Here is a 22,069-nt window from a genome sequence, read left to right as displayed (position 1 = left end):
CCGTCTTCACCCCCCGCCTCAAACCCCCTCATGAAGTCGGGAGACCTTCACCCCTCTCCCCCGAGACCCTCCTCAGAGCCTCTCACCCCCTAATACCCTCCCCTGAGGCACTCTACCCCCCCACCCCCGGCCCCTCCTCACCGAGCAGCAGCAGCTTCACCTCCTTGGCTGCCTTCTCGCCGTCCTCCCGCAGGTTGCGGTCGATCATCTTACTCCGCTCCACCGCCGCCTTGTCCTCGGCGCTCAGCGTACAACCCATGGCGGCGGCGGGGAAGGCCGGCGGGCGGCCCGGCCGCCGGCTGCGGGGTGGGAGCGGGGCCGGAGCGGGGCTGCGCCTCTCGCCTGTCTCGGCCCGGGCGGCTCCCTGAGGCGGCGCCGGATATCCGGTTACCGCGGCGCGGGGCACGACGGGAAGTGCAGTCCGCGCGCGGCATGCTGGGAGCGAGGGGCGGGGCTTCCGCCTCGGTAGAGCGGGGCATGACGGGAGCCGGGAGGAGCGTCTTACTTCCGCCTCGGTGGAGCGGGGCATGACGGGAGCTGTAGTCCTCCGTGGGGGTGTCGGTGAGGCCCCAGTTCCCCCCCCCGAGCCCGGCCCGCCCCCACGTCCCGTTTCCAGTCCCCCCTCCCACTCACGAGGCGGGGGGGGCTCCGGCCCCACGCCCCCCCAGAGGGACAGGCCTTGGCCCCGCGGCCTGAGGGGACGGGTGGCAGGTGGGGGGTGCGTGTTCCCCGCGGCTGGGGAGGGGGCTCGCGGGCCCAGAGGAGCGGGGCCACCCTGCTGCCATCTCCTGATGGCCACACAGCGGGGAGGGGGACCTGGGGGACCCCCCCCCGAGGAGACCCTCCATGCCAGGGCAGGAGTGACCCCAAAACCCGACGCCCCCCCCCCCAGCTCCCACACTCAGCTCCAGCACGAGACAACTTGTGCCCCCCAACCCACCCCCCCCAAACCCTTTCCGGCGAGTGTCGTGGGGTCCCCGATCCCCCACGGCGGCAGCAAGGAACCCCCCCTGCACCCCAGCGAGGCACTCAGACCAGCTCTGCCCTTGCAGCCATGTTTGCCCCCAAACCAGCCCACCCCCCCCCCCAGCGCTACAGCTCCGGTTTGGGAGAGGCGACCACCGGCACGTAGACCCCATCCCCACCGCGCCGCTCCGTCCCCTCCACCGTGTCCTCATCGATCTGCCCCGGGATGCGAAAATCGACGGGGAGCTGGTCCCGCTTGGGGCTGGGGGTGCGGGGCCGGGGCTCGGTGGGACAACCGGTGCCCTGAAGGAACTGGAGGAAGTTCTCCTCGATGGAGCCCTCCCGGCTGGGCAGCCGCAGGTCCTCCTCGGGCGGCTGCTTGAAGAAACAAGTGAGGAGCCGCCCCAGCTCGCCCCGGATCTGCCGGTTGAGGCACCCGTAGAAGAAAGGGTTGGAGGTAAAGCAGAAGTAACCGAGCCAAGTGACCACAGTCTCAGCCGCCGGCCCCACCAAGGGCTGGGCGCTCAGGGCGGTGTAGAGGTGGAAGGAGAAGTAGGGCAACCAGCAGAAGAGGAATTGGCCTCCCACGGCCAACAGGATGGCGGCCGCTTTGCCCCCCCCGAACGTCCTCTGCGGGGTGGTACGAGGAGCTCCCGAGGTGGTGACCATGGTGGAGCGGCTGCTGAGCGACTCAGAGCGATGTCGCGGCGTCTCCATCCAGGTGGGGAGGGGGCCGTGGTGCATGGCGGCCACCCGCGCCACCTTGAACATGCTGCAGTAGACCACCACGATGATGAGGAGGGGCAGGAGGAAGTAGAAAGCGGCGAAGAAGACCACGAAGAACTTGCAGTAGGGACCGCGGCTCCATTGCAAGGAGCAGCCGCGACCGGCAGGTACCGGCGGCCGGTCGGGGGACAACCAACCCAGCACGGGCACGAGGGAGGTGGCCACGGCTTTGAGCCAGACGCCGACGAGGACGCAGGCCACCAGCCCCACCGTCATCCTCACCTCGTAGCGCATGGGGTGCACCACGTAGTAGTAACGTTCCACGTTGATGGTGGAGATGGAGAGGATGCACATGCTGATGAAGCAGACGCTGAGGAACAGGTAAACGCGGCACATGGCCTCGCCGAAAACCGGGCTGTCGAAGACGGCCGAGCCGGAGAGCATCTCCAACGGCATCAGCGTGAGGGCGGCCAAGAAATCCACCAGGCAGAGGTGGAAGACGAAGACGAATTTACGCAACGCCGGCGTCTTCACGATGACGGTCATGACGGCGGCGTTGCCCACGATGGCCGTCAGGTCGATGAGCAGCATGAAGAAGAGCCCCACCGATTTGGAGGCCACGTCTTTAGGTTTGCCGTCGGCCGTGCCGTTGGGGGGCATGGGGCCCGGGGAGGGCTGGAGCCCCCGCGCCGTCCTAGAGCCGTTCCAGGCCCACGGGGCGGGCAGGGAGGGCTCCATCCTGTGCCGCCGCGCCGGCGCTCACCGGCCCATCGCCCATCCTCGGGGCGGCCAGCGCGGGGTGGCCGGGCATCGCCGGGGAGTCACATCCTCGCCCGCCCTACACCCGCCCGCCCGCCGGCCCCGCGTCGTGGTCCGGGGACGGGTGCTGCCGCGGCGGTGGCACTCAGAGCACCCAAGGGTGCTGCCGTGGCGGTGGCACTCAGAGCACCCAAGGGTGCCCCCCGGTCCTGCTCATCTCCCCGCTCCTCGTTGCCGGGCAGCGCCGGGCACCTGCGGGGAAGGTAGAACCGTCAGCGGCGGGGGGACAACCCTGGGGGGACCCGTGAAAGCTCAGAGAGGGGGTGTCAGCTCAGGGGTGACCCCCAGCCATAGCCCCCGTCACCCCCGGGGCCCCCTCCATGACCCCCCCCCCGCCAAACCCTTTTCTCAACCGAAAGCCTCGTTCCCTCTGAAAAGGAGCAATTCTGGGGCTAAAGCCCCCAAACTCCAATGTTTCAACCCAAAACACCCCAGTGGGATCCTTCGCCCAGAGCCTGGGGACCACGAGGGGTTGCGGGGATGGGTGGGGGGTCACCGGCACTCCGGACGCCTGGGTTCACCCCGCGTGCTTCGAGGGCTGTGCATGACCCCCCCACCCCAAGCCCATCCCCAGGATGGGTGCTGCACCCCCACCCACCCCTATGGGTGCTACCGGCTGCAAAGCGGATCCCAGCAGTGCAGGTGGGGGGCTGGGGTCCACCCCGGAGCCCCCCACCCATGGGTGCTTCCCCAGCGAGGAGGGGGTCCCCATCCCCTGCACCCCGGGGAGCCCTCGGGAGGGGGGGGTGTTTGCTGATGGAAGGGGGGGTGCAGGCAGCGGGTGCCCCCTCCCCGCCTCTCCCCTCCATCCCCGCCGCCCCGGGGGCGATGCCACCGGCTGGGGTCCCCCCTCCCACCTCCGGGGGGGTCCCCCGGTACCCCCCCCCCCAGCCGCATCCCTCCCGCGTCCCCCACCCCCCGCCCCCGGGCATCGCCCCGGCGGGTCGGCTCGGCCGCGGCACCTACCCTGGGGGGCTGCATGGGGCCGCGGGCCGGGCCGAGGGCGGGGGGGGCCCCGGGCCGGGCGGAGGACGGGGGGGGCGGCCCCAGGCCGGGCGGGGATGCTCGGGGCCGGGCCGGGGCCGGAGCCGCTGCGGCGAGGGATGCTCCGCACCCGCCCGGCTGCTGGGTCCTAAGCGCCTCCCGCCAGCGCGGCGGTACCCCGGGCACGGCGCCCCCCCCAGCCCCCGGCCCCGCGGGACCCCAGAGATGGTGGGGTGGCGGCCGGCTGGAGCCCGGTTTTGTCCCCCCCACCCCGGATGGAGGGTGGGTCCCCCTCCGGTTCTTGCCCCGCGTGTTGCTTCAGGCCTCAGTTTCCCCAGTCGCCCCCCAAAGGGGTTGTTGAGGGGATGGGGGGGGGGAACTGGAGGGGGTTGGGGGAGAACTGGGAGAGGCCTCTCCGGGGCTTTGGGGTGGGGAGGCAAAGGGGGGGATCTGGGGGAGAGGGGGGGGGTGACAGAGCAGGAGGCACCCTGGGATGGCGGGGGGTGGGGGGGAAGGAGGGGACAGGGGGCAGATCCGCAGTGGGGGGCACAGAGTGGGGATGGGAACGGGTGCGGGGGGATGCACAGGACGGGGGGGGGGCGCTCAGAGGGGCCGCAGAGGTCCCCGGCTCTGCCCACCCCCAGCCCAGTGCCCCTTCCCTTGCTCCCAGTTCAGCAATGGAGCAACTGGGATCAGGGCCGTGCCCCCCCCCCCCCCCCATCACACTCCGTGCCTCAGTTTCCCCAGAGCCATCAGCTTACGAGGGGGTTCCCCATCACTTCCAAGCACCAGCACCCCCCCAAAAGCCTTCACAGGCTGAGAACTTCCTCCTGGCAGAGCCCCGGCCCCCGGCCCAGGGGTGCCCGGTGTGGGGGGGACGCTGGCGACCGAGCGGGCCCCATCCCCGCGGCCGGTGCGCGGAGGGCGGCGAGCGGCCGGCGGGCGAGGCGCGTGTCCCTGCCGCAGGCCCCGCGCGTCACGTGCCCATTGCTAGGTTACGAGGACCCAAAAATAAATCCATCCAAACCAGATTAGAAACGCGGGACCTCGAATGAACCGACCCCGTCGTACCGGGGCCCGCAGACGGCTGCCGGTGGCTCCCCGGTCACCGCGGGCACCGGTCACGCTGTCTCCCGGTGAGCAGGATGCCGGGGACCTGTGGGGGCACCCATTCTGCCCCACATCCCCCCCACACCCCATCCTGGGTCCTTCCCCTGCCCCGTGCAGCAGCGCGGGGATCAATCCTGCTCCTCAGCGTGGGGCAGAGCCCTGGGCCCCCCCCCTCCACCTTGTCCCGGTGTGCACCAAAATCCAGGAGGGCACTGGGTGCCCACCCCAAGATGGGCGCCCACCCCCCCAGCTGCTGCCTCCTCCCTCCCGCATCCTGCTTCACCCATCCTGGCCCCCACCCAGCACCCCAATGTTTTGGGGGTGTCACACAGTGAGAAGGTCCCAGCACCCGCCGAGTCGGGAAGGACCCAGCTCCCCTCGCCGGGTGTCCGAAACGGGGGAGCACACGGGGTGTACCCTGAGAATGGGGGGGCCCTGAGGGTTTTTCCTCCTCCCTGGGGACACTGAGGCAGGGGCCAGGGCTGCTCCTGCCCGTCGCCGTGTCAGCGCGGCGCAGGCAGATTCACGGCTTTGCTGTTTCCTGCCACCGGAGCATCAATAATTCAAGGCCCGGGCAGCTGAGCCACCTGCAAATTCCTCCTGACCCCCCCCCAGGCCACCCTGCAGCCAGCGGGGAGACCCCCCCCCAGCCCCAAGGGCACCCCATGCACCCCCAGCCCCTCTGCTCCAGCTGCGCTGGGCACCCTCCTTGGCACCCACCTATGTGGGCCCCCAAAAACAGGGCCCCTTTGGCAGCCCCTAAACCTCGATCCTCCCCCCCCCCCATGACACTTTTCCCCAGGGAGGTTCTGCCCCCCCAAAACGGGGCTGGCTGCTGGCACCCACCCTACAGCCCAGCCACACCCCTGGGGGACTCGGTATGGTGGGTGCTGGCGGGGGGCTGCCTTGGCATTATGGGGCTTGTGGTGCCCCAGCACCCTGGCACCCAGCACCTTGTCACCCCAGTACTTCAGCACCCCCAGTACCCCATTATCTTGTCACCCCAGCACCGAGAAGCCATGGCACCCCAGTACTCCAGCACCCTGCACCCCAGTACCTCGGCACCCTGGCACCCCACCATACCAGCACCCAATGACCCTGGCAGCGCAGCGCCACGGCACCACGGCGCTGGGGCACCCTGCCATCCTGGCACCCTGGCACGGAGCACCCCGGCACCCTGGGATACCCGTACCCCAGCACCCCTGCACCCCAGCACCCCAGAACCCTGGCACCCTGGCACCCCTGCAGCCCAGAACCCCGACACCCTGGGATACCCATACCCCTGCACCTCAGCACCCCACCACCCCACCACCCTGGGATACCTGTACCCCTGCACCCCAGCACCCCAGAACCCTAGCACCCCAGCACCCCTGCAGCCCAGAACCCTGGCACCCTGGGATACCCATACCCCTGCACCTCAGCACCGCAGCACCCTGGAATATGCGTACCCCACCACCCCACCACCCTGGGATACCCCTACCCCTGCAGCCCAGCACCCTGGCACCCCAGCACCCTGGGATACCCGTACCCTGCACGCACCCCAGCACCCCAGGATACCTGTACCCCAGCACCCCTGCACCCCACAGCCTGGAATACCTGTACCCCTGCACCCCAACACTCTGGGACACCTGTACCCTACCTCACCACCCCAGCACCCCAGCACCCTGGGATACCTGTACCCCTGCACCCCAACACTCTGGGACACCTGTACCCTACCTCACCACCCCAGCACCCTGGCACCCTGGGATACCTGTACCCCAGCACCCCAGCTCCTGGGATACCTGTACCCCAGCACCCCAGCACCCTGAGATACCTGTACCCCAGCACCTCAGCACCCTGAGATACCTGTACCCCAGCACCCCTGCACCCTGGGATACCTGTACCCCAGCACCCCAGCACCCTGAGATACCTGTACCCCAGCACCCCTGCACCCTGGGATACCTGTACCCCAGCACCCCAGCACCCTGAGATACCTGTACCCCAGCACCTCAGCACCCTGAGATACCTGTACCCCAGCACCCCAGCCCCTGGGATACCTGTACCCCAGCACCCCAGCACCCTGAGACACCTGTACCCCAGCACCTCAGCACCCTGAGATACCTGTACCCCAGCACCCCTGCACCCTGAGATACCTGTACCCCAGCACCCCAGCTCCTGGGATACCTGTACCCCAGCACCCTGGCACCCTGGGATACCTGTACCCCAGCACCCCAGCTCCTGGGATACCTGTACCCCAGCACCCCAGCACCCTGAGATACCTGTACCCCAGCACCTCAGCACCCTGAGATACCTGTACCCCAGCACCCCTGCACCCTGGGATACCTGTACCCCAGCACCCCAGCACCCTGAGATACCTGTACCCCAGCACCCCTGCACCCTGGGATACCTGTACCCCAGCACCCCAGCACCCTGAGATACCTGTACCCCAGCACCTCAGCACCCTGAGATACCTGTACCCCAGCACCCCAGCCCCTGGGATACCTGTACCCCAGCACCCCAGCACCCTGAGACACCTGTACCCCAGCACCTCAGCACCCTGAGATACCTGTACCCCAACACCCTGGCACAGCTGCCTGGCTCCTCCAGCACAGCCGCAGACCCCTGACCGAGCGCGCAGGTCAAGCGTGTTTGCCCGTGTGTGTGTGTGTGTGTGTGTGTGTGTGTGGCTGGGGGGGGCCCACACCCAGCAGGTGCATCCGTGTGCGCACACGCACCCCCGTGTGAACCTGGGGGGTTGGCACACACGTGTATGGGGTGCACGCGTGTGTGCACGTGTCTCCGGTGCGTGTGTGTGCACTCAGGCGTGTGAGGGCCTGTCTGGCTGCGTGTGCATCCTGGCACCAATCCTGCCCGGCACACCGCCGAGGGCACGGTGCTGTGCCAGCTCCCCCCAGGACACCCCTGGGTCCCCCCCAGGTCCCCACTGAAGTGACACAAAGGACAGGGACACCCCCCCCACTGGTGGGCCCGGAGGGTCGGGGTGTGGGTGCTCACAGCCTCCGGGGCTCCCCCGCTGCAGGGTGCTGGGCAGTGGGTGCTGGGCAGGGATTAGCACCTGCATTAAAGCAGAAAACTCGAGGGCAATCAAAGGACAAAATTCCCCGTCAGCCGGCCCGGGGGGGGGGGCACGATGGCAGCGGCGAGGGGACAACATGGGGTGGCACCCAACCGGGGGGAGCACGTGTTTGGGGTGCAGGGAGCGGCGGAGGGGGGACACGACAGGGTGAGGGGCACCCTGGGGACACCCTGCTCCGTGCTGGAGGGGGTCCCCTTTAATTGCTGCCCCCCACTCCCCAATAAAATGCTGCATCATCTCAGCGCGGTTTGTTCCGGCTCCTTTCCCTCTAATTTTGGACCCAAAAACCAAGCACAAATGTTTTGCATCTAAAAATACACCCGGGAGGCAGAGACACGGCTGCGCGCGGGGGGGGGGGGGGGAACCGGGGGGGGCACAGAGCACCCCTGCCTGGCTGGGGGTGGCAGCACCCGGGGTGCCCCTCTGTGGGGACCCCAGGGCAGGATGTGTCCCCTCCATCCTGGGGGCGGTGGGTGGCACTGGGATGGGGGCGGTACTGGGGAATTCGGGCTGGAACCGGGATGTGGGCCAGTGCCAGGGGTGTCCGGGCCAGTGCCGGGGGGTGTGGGCCAGTGCCAGGGGGTGTGGGCCAGTGCCGGGAGGGTCCGGGCCAGTGCTGGGGGGTCCGGGCCAGTGCCAGGAGATGTGGGCCAGTGCTGGGGGCTGTGGGCCAGTGCCAGGGGGGTCCGGGCCAGTGCTGGGGGGTGTGGGCCAGTGCTGGGGGGTGTGGGCCAGTGCCAGGGGGGTCCGGGCCAGTGCCAGGAGATGTGGGCCAGTGCTGGGGGCTGTGGGCCAGTGCCAGGAGATGTGGGCCAGTGCTGGGGGGTGTGGGCCAGTGCTGGGGGGTGTGAGCCAGTGCCAGGAGATGTGGGCCAGTGCTGGGGGGTGTGGGCCAGTGCCGGGGCGGTCCGGGCCAGTGCTGGGGGGTGTGGGCCAGTGCCGGGGGGGTCTGGGCTGGCACGGTGGGACGTGGGCAGGTACCGCTGGTGGGTACCAGCACAGCGGGATGGGGCAGGTGCTGGGGCAGACGGGTTGGGATGAAGGTGGAGGTGGGACTGGGGTGAGGATGAGGATGGTGAGGGGATGGGGATGGGGATTGGCTGGGGATGGGGGTGATGGGGATGGGGATGGGGACAGGAAGGAGGATGAGGATGGGGGTAGGGATGAGGGTGAGGATGGGGATTGGCTGGGGATGAGGGGGATGGGGATGGGGATGAGGATGGGGATGGGGATGATGCAGATGGGGCCAGGGATGAGGATGATGAGGATGGGGATGGGGATGGGGCCAGGGATGAGGATGATGAGGATGGGGATGAGGATGATGAGGATGGGGACGGGGATGAGGGTGATGGGGATGGGGATGATGCGGATGCAGATGGGGACAGGGACGGGGCCGGGGCTGCGGATGGGACAGGGCTGAGGATGATGGGGGTGGGGGTGGGGATGGGGCCGGGGCCGGGGGGGCTCAGCCCGGGGGGGGAGGGGGATCACACGCACCGGCGCGGCCCGGGAGGGGTTAAGCGGCCGCTGCCGCCATTGGTGGGGGCGCGGGGCGGCAGCCAATGGGAGCGGCCGTGCGGGGTGCGCGCGCCGGGGGGGCCGCCCCCAGACCCTGTCCCGGGGCCGCGGGAGCGCGCGGCGGCCGGCGGGGCCCGGCCCGGCCCGGGGCGGATCGGACCGGATCGGATCGGATTGGACCGGATCGGACCGGATCGGATCATCCCGGCCCGGCTCGGCCCCTCTCGGCTCGGCCCCGCTCGGCTCCGCCCGGCCCGGTTCGGTCCCTCTCGGCTCGGCTCGGCCTCCCCTGCCCGCCCTCCTCCGCACCGGCCCCGGTACCAGGCCCCGGTAACGCCCCGGGAAGCGGCGCGGGGGGGGGGGGGGGGGCGGGGAGCATCCTCCCGCGGGCTCCATCCGCAGCAGGGCCGGGACCAGGGGCCCGGGGGGGGGGCGGGGGGGGCCGGGGGCACCGGGGCCGCCTGCGCAGCGCGGGGGGAGCGGGGCTGCGGCGGGCGGGAGCCCCGGGGTGAGTCGCCACCCGGGTGGGCAGCGACCCACGGGCACACCGTGACACGGGTGACAAAGCCACCCCACGCTGGGACACCGGGTGACCAAAGCCACCTCTTGCCGTGACACCAGAGGGGAGCGGCGAGGCCCGTGCACGCCGTGACAACGGGTGGCCAAAGCCACCCCGTGGTGTGACACTGGGTGACAAGGCCACCCCACGCTGTGACACCAGGTGGCCAAAGTCCCTCCATGGTGCTCGCTGTGACACCGGGTGACCAAAGCCACCCCACAGCACGTGCGGTGACACTGGGTGGCCAAAGCCACCCTGCGCCTTGACGCCAGGCGAGCAACTAGCCGTGACACTGGGTGGCCAAAGCCACCCTGTAGTCCATGCTGTGACATCGAGTGACAAAGCCACCCTGTGCCGTGACCCTGGGTGGCCAAAGCCACTCCAGAGCACATTCTGTGACACTGAGTGACAAAGCCACCCTGTGCCGTGATCCTGGGTGGCCCAAGCCACCCCAGAGCATGTTCTGTGACACCAAGTGACAAAGCCACCCTGTGCCGTGACACTGGGTGGCCAAAGCCACCCCGGAGCACATTCTGTGACACCAAGTGACAAATCCACCCTGTGCTGTGACCCTGGGTGGCCAAAGCCACTCCAGAGCACATTCTGTGACACCAAGTGACAAAGCCACCCTGTGCCGTGACACTGGGTGGCCAAAGCCACCCCGGAGCACATTCTGTGACACCGAGTGACAAAGCCACCCTGTGCCGTAACACCAGGCAAGCCTGGCACGTGCCGTGACACTGGGTGACCGAAGCCACCCCACTCTGCAGCACCGGGTGACCAGGCCACCCTGCGCTGTGACACCACTTGAGCGGCGAGCCCGGTGCATGCCGTGACCCCGGGTGCCCGAAGCGCCACGCCGTTACCCTGTCCCCGGCGTGACACCGCGGGGCAGCGCGTGGCCATGGGGGGCATCGGGGGGCCGGCGGCCCCGCTGCTGCTGGCTCTGGCGCTGCTGTCACCGTGGGGGTCGGCGAGCGGGAGCTGCCCCCCGCGCTGCGTCTGCGCCTCCAACATCCTGAGCTGCTCGCAGGCGGTGCTGAGCTCGGTGCCCGCCCCCCTGCCCCGTTTCACCGCCGTCCTCGACCTCAGCCACAACAACGTCACCCGGCTGCGCGCCGACTGGGCGCCGGGGCGCCTGGCCCACCTCCACGCCTTGCTGCTCAGCCACAACGGCCTCTCCTTCGTCTCCACCGAAGCCTTCGCCCATGTCCCTCACCTGCGGCACTTGGATCTCTCCTCCAACCGTCTCCGGGCGCTGGAGGAAAACCTCTTCAGCGACCTGGCCGAGCTGGAGGTGCTCCTGCTCTACAACAACGAGATCTCCGCCGTGGACCGCACCGCCTTCGACAACCTCGGCCGCCTCCGCAAGCTCTACCTGGGGCAAAACCGCATCGCCCGCTTCCCGCTGGAGCTGCTGCGCGACGGCAGCCGCTTGCCCCAGCTGGCCCTGCTCGACCTCTCGGCCAACCGCCTCCGCAGCTTGCCCGTGGGCGAGCTGCAGGCGCTGCCCGCCTGGCTCCGCGACCGCCTCTACCTCCACGGCAACCCGCTGGCCTGCGACTGCCCGCTTTTCCAGCTGGTCGCCCGCGGTCGGCGCCGCCGGTTGAGCGCCGTGATGGATTTTCAGGAGGAATTACGGTGCCTGTTGCCCACCGCCGCGGCGCCCGTCGGGATCCTCGCCCTGGCCGGCCGGCAGCCGCTCAACTGCAGCGAGGCGCGGGAAGCGGTGCTGGAGGCCCACTTGGGTGACACCGTCACCCTCGGCTGCGACACCCGGTTACGGGGGGTGCGGAGCCGGCACTGGGTGACGCCGGGAGGCGAACGGGTGCTGGAGGAAGGCGGTAACGGCAGCGCCGCTCTCCTGGCCAACGGCAGCCTGCAGCTGCGGGCGCTGCGCCCCGAGGACGCCGGCACCTACGCTTGTTGGGTGGGGGGTCCCCTCCTCAACGAGACCCTTTACGTGGAGCTGCTGGTGCACAACTTCACCCTGCACGGGCCCCACGACACCCTCAACACCGCCTACACCACGCTGGTGGGCTGTATCCTCAGCGTGGTGCTGGTGCTCATCTACCTGTACCTCACCCCGTGCCGCTGCTGCTGCTGCCGCGGCACCGACAAGCCGCCAGCTCCCCGCGACGACAGCATCAACTCCTCCGTCCTCAGCACCACCCCCAACCACGCTGCCGGTGTCCCCGGGGAGCCTTCTCGGTCCCACTCGGCCTCCGCTACCGGTCCGGGGCAGAACGGCAGGTTCAAGGTCGGAGGGACCCCGCAGCCACCCCCCCGGCACGGCCCCAAGGTGCAGAGGAAGGTGTCGGATCCGGACTCAGTCAGCTCCGTCTTCTCCGACACCCCCATCGTGGTGTAGGTGGGGGACACACACACACACACACATCGTGGGGACGGTCCCCAGGGACACCCCGCTGCTGTTGAGACTTGTCCCCCGTGGATGCGCCGTGGGCAGGAGGGGCAGCCTGGACCCCCACTACCATGTCCCCAGCTTGGGGGGGGGGGGGTGATACACCATCGCCCCTCCCGCCCCCCAAAGACTGAGCATCGCTGCTGCCCCCCCACACCAGCCTCTGCCAAGGTCACCGCCACCACCGTGGGACCGTGAGGGACAAAGGGGCTCCTGGGGGGACAGCGTGGCACCACCCCCACTGCCCGCCGGGCACCGCAGGACCACGGGTGACAGCGCTCGGGCCGGCTCAGTGGGTGCCCCCCCCTCTGCCCCTTCCCCACCAGGGACGGCAGCACCGGGGGGGTCCCACTTTGGCAGGGCACCGGCCCCCCCACCCCACGCCCTCCCCGGCATGTGTATCGCGAAGCATGAGTCCCGCCGGGGGAGCATGTGCCACCCCGGCCAGCGCTCAGTGGGCGGGGGACACACAGGGCATGTCACCCCCCAGGGACCCACGGGGTGCAAACACCCCCCCCCCCCAACACCCGGCCCCCCCATGCAACTCACAGCCGCAAGGAGAACCCCCCACCCCACAGGGAGGGGGACTTCGGGGGCTTCAGCACCCCAAATGGGGGTACCCCCTGCACCCCCCCAGCCCTGCACCCTGACAGCCCAGCCTGTGTCCCCCGTGTTCCGTCCCCCCCACCCCGGGCCGCGTCCCCCTCCCCGCGCTGGCAGCTGCCCGCTGATGCCTTGGGCAAAATAAACGTGTTTCCCCATCGTGACTGTGCAGCCCTCGCCTGGTTTTGGGGTGCTAAAAGGGTCGTTCCCCAAAATGGGCAAGGGGGGGGTTGGGGACAGGGACGGTGCCACCAGGGACCCCCCCGGGATGGAGGGTCAGGCCGGTGGCTCAGGCTGAGCCGGGGGCGCTCCTGCCACCCTGACCCCCATATGGTGAGAGGGAAGGGGCATGGCGGGGGTGGGGGAGCAAGGGGTTTGGGGGAGGAGGGCCCCCCCCCCAGCACCCCGTCACCCCCCCAGTGCGCTCACCCCAAGGCCCAGCCAACCCCGTCCCCTCGGGCTGTGCTGGGAGGGGGCTCCTGTGCAGCCCCCCCATGAGACCCATGCTCCCCCCCCACCTCACTGACCCCCCCCCCGGCACCCCACAGCCCCCCAGTGGTCCCCAGTACCTCCCCCACCCCACTGACCCCCCCCCCCAGCACCCCACAGCCCCCCAGTACCCAGCCCCTCAGTGGTCCCCAGTGCCTCCCCATCCCCACTGACCCCCTCCCAGCACCCCACAGCCCCCCGGTACCTCCCCCACCCCACTGACCCCCCCATCTCCCCTCAGACAGGGGTGGGGCCATGCGGAGGAGGGGGGGGGGCTTGCCGCTCTGCAGAGAGCATTGATGGCGGGGGGGGGGGGGGCGGGCTCCTGGGGACACCCCCTCCCTGTCCCTCTCTCCCCTCAGGGCTCCTGGTGAGCCAGGGGACACCTCCCGTCCCTGTCCCCCCAGCTGGAGGGGTCCTCCCTGGGTGCGGGGGGGGGACACCCCACCCCTGTGACCCGAGGCCACCCCAGCCTCTGCCCTGCCCTCTCAGGGCTCCCGGGGACACACCACAGTCCCCAAACACCACGGGGACCCCCAGGATACAGCCCACCCCCCCCCCCCCCACCCCCCCCCCCTTGTCTACAATACCTTTTTTTCTTTCTTTCTTTTTTTTTTAAAAAAAGAAACAAAAAACAGCAATAGTAATTCTTATAAATATCCGCGGCCGGCGGCGGCCGGCGTGGTGGCCCGGTGGTGGCCCGGTGGCCAGTCCTGTGCCGGGACCCCCCCGGCCGCGGCCGCCTCCTCGCCCGGGGGCTGGTTTAGCAGCAAGAGAACAACTGAGAGTCTTGAGGTATTTTTCTGGAGGTTGGTTTTTTCCTTCTCGTTTCCTTGTGGGGGGGGGGGGGGGTGTTGTGTTTTGTTTTTTTTTTCCCCCCGCTTCATCGTTTTTTCGGCATTTTCCGGTGGGGGGCTTCCCTGCGCCCACGATGGAGGGACACGGGGGGACACCCTGTGCCTGGCGGGGGGGTGGCCCCGGTGGCCCCTCTGTTAATGGGCTTTGGACTGTGGGAGAGGAGATGCTGGGTCAGTCGTGGGGACCGACCCCGGCCCCACGGTGTCCCCAGAGGGTCCCCACCTCATCCCCCACCCCGGGTTAAGGTGTCCCCAGAAGGTCCCCACAGCATCCACCACCCAAGGACTCAAGACCACAGTGTCCCCCACCCTCCACCAGGGGCACCCAGAGAGTCCCCGTGGTGTCCCTCACCTGGGACACGGGTGTCCCCCTGGCACCCCCAACCTGGAGTCCCTATGATGTCCCCTACCTGGGACATGGGTGTCCTAGAAGGTCCCCATGGTGCCCCCCACCCATGGTGTCCCCAGAAGGTCCCCACTGCGTCCACCACCCAAGACCACGGTGTCCCCCGAAACCAGTGGGGTCCCCATGGTACCCCCAACCTGGGGCCACGTTGTCCCCATGCTGCCCCCCCTAACTGAGACCAAGATGTCCCCCTGGTCCCCCCCACCCAGGACCAGGGTGTCCCTCAGGGTGCGGGTACACACCAGCAGCCCCAACCCCTGTGAGAAGGTGGGTCCCCACCTTGTCCCCTGTGGGTGCTGGTGGCCGTGGGGGGGGGGTGTCCCCATTTTGCTGCCTCACATCCCAGCACCACTCTGCACCCCCAGGAGCACCCCAAACACCCACTCCCACCCCCCCAGCACCCCACACGCCCCCCCCCCCCATCTCATCCCTACCTTCAGGGCGCTCCGCTTCTCCTCGAAGCCCAGGGGGGTCCCCGGTTTCTTCCTGCGGACGGAGCCACCCGAGTCGGGGGGGGCTGAACCGGGGGGCGGCGGGGGGCCAGGCAGGGGGGGCGCAGGCTTGGGCTTGACGGGCCGGCAGTACGTGGCCGCGTTCTTGCGTTTCTTGACTTCATCCTCGGAGATACAACGGGGGGGCGGCGGCGGCACCCCCGGTCCGTGCAGCGGCGAGCCTCGGGGGTCCACGGCGGCGGCACCGGGGGGGCCACGGCAGTCCGGGGGGGCGAGTCGTTTCACCCGCGTCGTCGTACCGTTGAGGATGGCGGTGGAGGAAGAAGCCGGGCAACTCGGGGAGAGGGGGGTGGGTTTCGTTTTACCGGGGGGGGCCAAAACCTGGCAGCCGGGATTTTTGCTTTTAATCCCGTCCCCCGAACAGGTCCGTTTATAGGGGGGGCCGCCGGCGGCGAGGGGGGGCTTCCGTTTGCGGGTATCCGGATCCACCCCGCCGGCCGCTTCCCGGGCTCGGGAAGATTTGCTGGCCTTGGTGGAAGGCAACTTGCTGAAGGAGGGCGAGGGGATGTTGGCCGGCAGCGGGGAGGTGATGGACTGGCTGCCCCCCCCCCCGCACTCCGGCTGGCTGCAGGCGGCCGCTGCGTGGGGGGACCCCACCGTGTAGTTGAGGCTGGCGGGGACTCGGCCCTCCCGGGTGCCGGGGGGGGTCAGCGCCGACGAGGTCCGTGTGGGGGGTGAGGGGGTCGGGGTGGTGGGGCCGCAGGGGGGGATGGCGGGGCTGGGGGGGGCCGGGGGGGTGTGGAGAGGGGGCTCGGCGGCTGGTGGGATCTTCCTGTGGGAGGGGAGGGGAAGGGTGAGATGGGGCCCCCCCAAAACCCTCTTCCCATCCCTGCCCCCCATCACATCTCCCAAATTCAGGTGGGGAGGGGGTGAGATGGGACCCCCCCAAACCCCACTCCCATCCCTGCATGTCCCCCTTGTCCCCCCCAGTTCAGGTGAGGAGGGGGTGAGATGAGACCCCCCCCAAATCCCTGCTTCCATCATCCCACCGTGTCCCCCCCCAGTTCAGGTGAGGAGGGGGTGAGATGAGACCCCCCCCAAATCCCTGCTTCCATCATCCCACCGTGTCCCCCCCAGTTCAGGTGAGGAGGGGGTGAGATGAGACCCCCCCCAAATCCCTGCTTCCATCATCCCACCGTGTCCCCCCCAGTTCAGGCAGCGAGGGGATGAAACAGGACCCCGCCAAATACCCCCCCCCCATCTTTGCCCCCCCCCCTCCATCCTTCCTGATTCAGATGCAGAGGGGTGAGACGGGACCCCCCAAATCCCCACTCCCATCCCTAAATTCCCACCACGTCCCCCCCCCAATTCAGGCAGGGAGGGGTGAAACAGGACCCCCGCAAATCCCCGCTCCCATCCTTGCCCCCCCCCAGTTCAGGTACACCCCCTCCATGCCACGCTGCGACCCCAGGGAAGGCAAACCCCTCCTTGGGGCTGGGAGGGCTTTGTCCCCTGGCACCCAGCAGCACCCCCCAGCACCCGCTGTGCCCCCCCCCCCACCCCCGGCTGCCCCCCCCGCCCCTCACCTCCACATGTGGGAGCTGAGGTGTCGCTCCAGCATGGAGCCCAGCGCCGAGCAGAAGCGGTCGAGCCGCCGGTTGAAGACGTAACAGCCCGGGCTGACCAGGCGGCTCCCGAAGGTGCAGAACTGGGGGGGGGACACGCACACAGAGTCAACATGGCCCCCCCCAAACCCCTCCCCCCCCCTGCCCTCACCCCCCCGGAGCATCCCACCCAGCACGGGGCCAGCAGCGGGATGCAGCCGGGTGGGGGCTGACAGTGGGGTTGGGGGTCTCCAGCCCACCCTTGGGGTCCCCTCACTCACCGCCTGGGGCCGGGGGGGGCGCGTGGGGGGCCGGGGGGGCTCCTCGCCCCCCTCCTCCTCACTCTCCTCGCTCGACACCCGGCTGCCCCCCTTGGGCAGGGGGAAGGGGAACACCCCTGTGCCCCCCTCCCCGGAGGGGGCCGGCACATCCTCGGGGTCGCTGTCAGAGGAAAGCCGGGCCCTGAGGCAGAGGTGGGGGGGGTGGGGGGGGGGTGAGAAATTTTTGGGGTGCCCAATATGGGGGTCTCTCCCCCCCCCCCCACCGCCTGGGCGCAGGGGGTCCTCACCTGGGGAGCGGGCAGTGCGAGTGGGGCGGCTTGGCTCGGCAGGGAGAGGTGCTGGGGGGGCCGGCGGGGGGCTGCGGCAGCGAGGAGGGGTCCTGCTGAGGGGGGGCCAGCGGTTCCTTCCCGGGGGGGCTCCTTTCCTTCGGGGACTCGCCCTTACGGGAGCTGGCCTTCAGCTCGGCCACCAGCACGTCAAAGTCCTTGGCCCGACCCTGCACCTCGCGGCGCTGGTGAACCGAGTGGATCTGCGCCGGGCGACAGCGGGGTGGGGGGTCAGGGTGGGGGGGCGAGAAAATGCCCGCCAGGACCCCCCCAAAAACCTCTGGGCAGGATGATGGGGTGTGTCCCACCCCCCCCCCCCATCCCGCTACCTTGCAGGTCAGGAGGCGGGTGCAGATCTTCTTGGTGTCGGGGTTGAGCACGCCGCACTGCCTGTTCAGGTCGCACTCCTTGCCTGCGGGCAGAGGAAGGCAGCGGGATGCCGGGGGGGGGCCGGGGGGGGGCACAGGAGCGAGCTGTATTGGGGAGGGGGGGGGGCAGGGGGGGAACAAGTGGTTTGCCCCCCCCCCCCATGTCTGGCCCTGGTTCAGTTCTCCGCCGGTGTGGATGGCAGGATGAGAGCGGCGGCGGCGGGGGGGCTCCGGTGGCTGTGGGGTGCTGGGGGGGGGGGCATGGTCTTACTGGGACTGCTGCGGTGCGGGGGGGCTCTGCGGGGGTCACCCCAACCCACCCCAGCCAGGGCTGGAGGTGGAGACCCCCCCCTCCTCAGAGCGAGAGGCTGCAGCATCCCTGCTGCGGGCAGGGGGGGGGGACAACAGCCCCAAGAGTTGTGGGGTGGGGGGGCCACCATCCCCTGGCCCCCCCCTTTCACCCCCTCCCTGGGGCAAGCCCCCCCCCCCTTTCACCCCCAGCCTGGGTTCTGCTCAGAGCACCGTGTCCGACTCCCGTATCTGGCGGGGGGGGGGGGGGGGGACGGAGACGCGAGGCGGGATCGGGGGGGGGGGGTGGGGGGGTGGCGGGGGGGGGGTGGGGGGGTTCAACCCTGGCTCACGCTCTTGCCGCACGCCGCCGCCGCCGTTCCTCCGGGCCAGCCGGCACCGCGGGCAGAGACCCTAAACCTGCCGGGTGAACGGAGCTGCGGTCAGGGCACGGCCCCCCCGGGGTGCAGGAGGAGAGGTGGGAGGTGCCCCCTCGGTACCTACCCCGCTGCCAGACCCGGCCGCCGAAATAACGGGACCGGGATGCCGCGCCGGGATCCGGTGCCGCGCGGCACCGACTTGCCGCCCCCACCCCGTCGCCGGCAAGGAAAGGGGGACTCACGCGCCAGCTTCTTGTGGGACCTGGGGGGCGGCTTGGAGGCGCCCGCGTCCTTCTCCCCCGGGGCGGGCGCGCTCTCCGGTTTGCACCCGGGGCCGTCGGCGGGCATCGCCGAATCCCCCCCGACCCCGGCCGACACCGGGGGCTCTTTCGGCACCGCGGCGGTGGCGGGTTTCCCCAGGGATTCCTTGGAGTTGGTGGGTACGGCTTTGGGGGGCACCTTGATCCCGTGCCCGTCCGGTTTGGGGATGCTGGGAATCTTCTCCAGGTTGACCACAGGCACGAACAAGCTGGGGAGAAAATTTTGGGGTGGCGGGTTGGGGTCAGAGCGGCCCCGCGGTACGGAAGGGGCAGAGCCGCCCGTCCCGGCGCTCACCAGAGGTTGTTGTCCTTGTCCGGCCGCTCGGGCAGGGGCTGGACTCGCCCGCGGGCGCCCGGGGGCTTCTCCCGCAGCGCTTTGGCCGTCCCGGGGGTCCCGCCGGCCGCCGGCTGCCCGTTGACGGCGACGTGGCACTTGGCGGTGGCGCGGGCGTACAGCTTGCTGAGCGGGCCGTGGCGGCGTTCTGCCGGGACAGGGCGGGATGGGGGGGTTGGGGGGGGGGTGGAGATAGTGAGGGGTGGCGGGGGGGAAGCCCAGCGTTAGCCCCCACCGCCGTGAGCCCCCCAACCCTGGGCTGTGCCATCACGGCTGCCTTCCCGCGTCCCTCCCGGTGCTGGGGGGGGGGTTTGCCATGGAGAGGTGTTGGGGGGGGGGGTGTAGCCATGCCTGGAGCCCCCCCCGCCCCGGCTCACCGCAGTGTTTCTGGAAGGCCTGGGGCTTCACCACCTGGCTGCAGTGGTTGCAAACCACCAGGTAAAACTCGTCGTGCGCCGGGCAGTGGCCGAAGATGTTCATGTCTGCGGGGCCAGAGGTCGGTGAGCGGCGCGGCCGCGGCTGGCGGCGAAGCGTCACAGCCCGAGGGCCTGCGCTGGAAGGCGAGCGCAGCCCCAAAACGCCGGGTTTTCTCCCCAAAGGAGGGAGCTTACCTTCCTTAATCAGGGTCATGGCGTCCAGTTTCTTGCCGCCGCTCTTCCCGCTCTCCTCCAGCTCCGACCCTGATCCTGCCGGAGACAAAAACCCCGTCAGGGTCCCGGTTCCCCCGGGCGCGTCCAGCGTGGGGTGCGGCCACCGCGTCCTCGCCGCCGGCACCGCCGCTGCTCCCGGCCACCAAACGCCGCCGGCGCTCCCGGAACAATTAAACCAGCTAAAATTAGACCAGAGGGACGACGGATCCATCCTGGGATCAGGGGCGGCTTCGCGCCGTGTCATCGCCTCCGAGGTCCCCGTCCTGTCACCCCGGTGCCAGCGGGATGTGGGTGTTCCTGGGGACAGGCCCCGTCCTGGCTGGGAAGTGACACTCCTGGGGACACCCGGGTCCCCAGCCGGCCGTGGCCCCACAGCCCGTGGCCCCGCTGGCCGTGCCTGGCGGGTGTCCCAGCCCCAGCTGCCTGCACCGGGCCGGCGGTGACGGTGCCCTGGCCAGCGGTGCCTTACTGGGTGCCCGGTGCCATCCAGCAGTGCTATACTGGGCACCCAGTCCTGTCCAGTTGTGCCATACTGGGTGCCCAGTCCCATCCAGCTGTGCCATACTGGGCGCCCAGTCCTGTCCAGTTATGCCATAATGGGCACCCAGTCCTGTCCAGCCGTGCTATACTGGGCACCCAGTCCTGTCCAGCTGTGCCATACTGGGCACCCAGTCCCATCCAGCTGTGCCATACTGGGTGCCCAGTCCTGTCCAGTTATGCCATACTGGGCACCCAGTCCTGTCCAGCCGTGCTATACTGGGCACCCAGTCCTGTCCAGCTGTGCCATATTGGGCACCCAGTCCCGTCCAGCTGTGCCATACTGGGTGCCCAGTCCTGTCCAGTTATGCCATACTGGGCGCCCAGTCCTGTCTGGCCGTGCTTTACTGGGTGCCCAGTCCTGTCCAGCCGTGCCATACTGGGCACCCAGTCCTGTCCAGCTGTGCCATACTGGGCGCCCAGTCCTGTCCAGCCGTGCCATACTGGGCGCCCAGTCCCATCCAGCCATGCCATACTGGGTGCCCAGTCCTGTCCAGCCGTGCCATACTGGGCACCCAGTCCTGTCCAGCTGTGCCATACTGGGCGCCCAGTCTTGTCCAGCCGTGCCATACTGGGCGCCCAGTCCCATCCAGCCGTGCCATACCGGGCGCCCAGCCCTGTCCAGTTACGCCATACTGGCCAGGAGTGCCCGTGTCCCGTCCAGCCGTGCCAGGAACCCACACCGTGCCCGCCGGCTGCCCAGTCCCGTCCAGCCGCGACACGGGGCCCTGGGGTGCCTGATCCCAGTGCCCACTGGGGCAGTGCCCAGCTCCCCAGTACAGGGCACCTGGTTCCCAGTGCGCAGTGCCCAGTTCCCAGCGCAGGGTACCCCGGTACCCACCACCCAAGTCTGGGGCATCCCGTACCCTTCTACCTGGTGCGGGGTAACGGCGACAACTGGTTCCCAGTTTGGGCTACCCAGTTCCTGGTCTGGGCTACCCAATCTGACACCCGGGATGGGGCACCCGGTAACTGGCTCCCGGTAACGGGCGCAGGGGGGACTAAACCGGGCTGCCCGCTGCCCGCCTACCGCGCGGCGGCGCTAGGACCGGGGCGGGGGGGGGGGGGCGGGGGGGCGGCGGGCGCGGCTCCGTTCACGGCAGCCCCCCCCCCCCCCCCCATCTCCCTCCCGCCCGCCCCCCCCCTCCCGCCGCCGCCGCCGCCGCCCCTCACCCGGCTCGGCCGGCGGCCCGGCCCGCTCCACCCAGGCGCTCCAGCTCTGCCCCGCGAACTCGTCGAGGCTGGGCAGCCGCCGCTCCGCCGCCATCGCCGCCGCCGCGCGCCCACGCGCCGCCATCGCCGCCGCCGCCGCCGCCGCGGGAGCGCGCGCGCCCCCCCCTCCGCCACCGCCGCCGCCGCCGCCGCCGCCGCCGCCGCCCCGCGCGCCCCCGCGCATGCGCCGCGCGCCCCCGCCCACCCCGCGGCACCACGGGCGGTGTAGTCCCGCCGCCCTGCCCCGCCCCGGCGCCGTCCCGGGACACCGGGCACCTCCGGGAGACGGACCGGGGATCCCCGGACCGCGGTACCGGGCGGGGCGGGCGGCGGCCACACGTGTGACCCTGGGCGGGGCTGGGGCCCGGGGGTCCATATAACCCCTATACGGGGCTGGGCACCCCGGGACGACATATATTCTCTATATAGGACTGGGGACGCGGGGGTCATATAGGCCCGCCTATACGGGGCTGGGGACCTGGGGGTCCATATAACCCCTATATAGGGCTGGAGACCCGCAGCTATCGCTATATGGGGCTGGGGACCCCGGGATGACATATACTGCCTATATAGGAGTGGGGACATGGGGGTTATATAGGCCCCCCTGTATGGGCTGGGGACCTGGGGGTCCATATAACCCCTATATGGGGCTGGAGACCCGCAGCTATCGCTATATGGGGCTGGGGACCCCGGGATGACATATACTGCCTATATAGGAGTGGGGACACGGGGGTCATATAGGCCCCCCTATACGGGGCTGGGGACCTGGGGGTCCATATACC

At 70.0% G+C, this 22,069-nt stretch overlaps 4 protein-coding genes across 5 annotated transcripts in view; 1 reads left to right on the top strand and 3 right to left on the bottom strand.

The window, feature by feature from the left end:
- GNAI3 (G protein subunit alpha i3) overlaps window positions 1-375 on the bottom strand; it is a 33,233-nt gene extending 32,858 nt beyond the window's left edge. The window contains exon 1 of the mRNA XM_074893440.1: window positions 142-375. Coding sequence (XP_074749541.1) covers window positions 142-259 — 118 coding nt within the window. The 5' untranslated portion in view covers window positions 260-375. The remainder of the gene's footprint in view (window positions 1-141) is intronic.
- Window positions 376-1,092: 717 nt separating this feature from the next.
- On the bottom strand, window positions 1,093-4,401 carry GPR61 (G protein-coupled receptor 61). The gene is made up of 2 exons (XM_074893642.1): window positions 4,257-4,401; window positions 1,093-2,703 (listed from the first exon to the last, which is right to left on the bottom strand). Exon 2 carries the CDS (start codon window positions 2,428-2,430, stop codon window positions 1,093-1,095), a length of 1,338 nt encoding a protein of 445 aa, XP_074749743.1. The 5' UTR covers window positions 2,431-2,703; window positions 4,257-4,401.
- Window positions 4,402-9,290: 4,889 nt separating this feature from the next.
- On the top strand, window positions 9,291-12,947 carry AMIGO1 (adhesion molecule with Ig like domain 1). Its single transcript, XM_074893751.1, has one exon. The coding sequence runs from the start codon at window positions 10,663-10,665 to the stop codon at window positions 12,127-12,129; it is 1,467 nt and encodes a 488-aa protein (XP_074749852.1). The 5' UTR covers window positions 9,291-10,662; the 3' UTR covers window positions 12,130-12,947.
- A 960-nt stretch (window positions 12,948-13,907) lies between these two features.
- Window positions 13,908-21,392, bottom strand: ATXN7L2 (ataxin 7 like 2). 2 transcript variants are annotated; one of them, XM_074893837.1, is made up of 11 exons: window positions 21,249-21,392; window positions 19,500-19,574; window positions 19,266-19,370; window positions 18,850-19,036; window positions 18,477-18,763; window positions 17,528-17,610; window positions 17,160-17,401; window positions 16,873-17,053; window positions 16,574-16,695; window positions 14,970-15,819; window positions 13,908-14,279 (listed from the first exon to the last, which is right to left on the bottom strand). In XM_074893837.1, exons 1-11 carry the CDS (start codon window positions 21,370-21,372, stop codon window positions 14,265-14,267), a joined length of 2,271 nt encoding a protein of 756 aa, XP_074749938.1. In that variant the 5' UTR covers window positions 21,373-21,392; the 3' UTR covers window positions 13,908-14,264. The 2 variants fall into 2 exon arrangements, with proteins under 2 accessions (XP_074749938.1, XP_074749940.1); XM_074893839.1 differs by having other exon boundaries at window positions 16,873-17,032.
- Between the last annotated feature and the right edge of the window lie 677 nt (window positions 21,393-22,069).

This window comes from Strix uralensis, chromosome 24 (assembly GCF_047716275.1).
Source record: "Strix uralensis isolate ZFMK-TIS-50842 chromosome 24, bStrUra1, whole genome shotgun sequence".
Lineage (NCBI taxonomy): Eukaryota > Metazoa > Chordata > Aves > Strigiformes > Strigidae > Strix > Strix uralensis.
The sequence above is the reverse complement of the archived record's forward strand: the minus strand, read 5'-3'. Positions and strand labels throughout refer to the sequence as shown.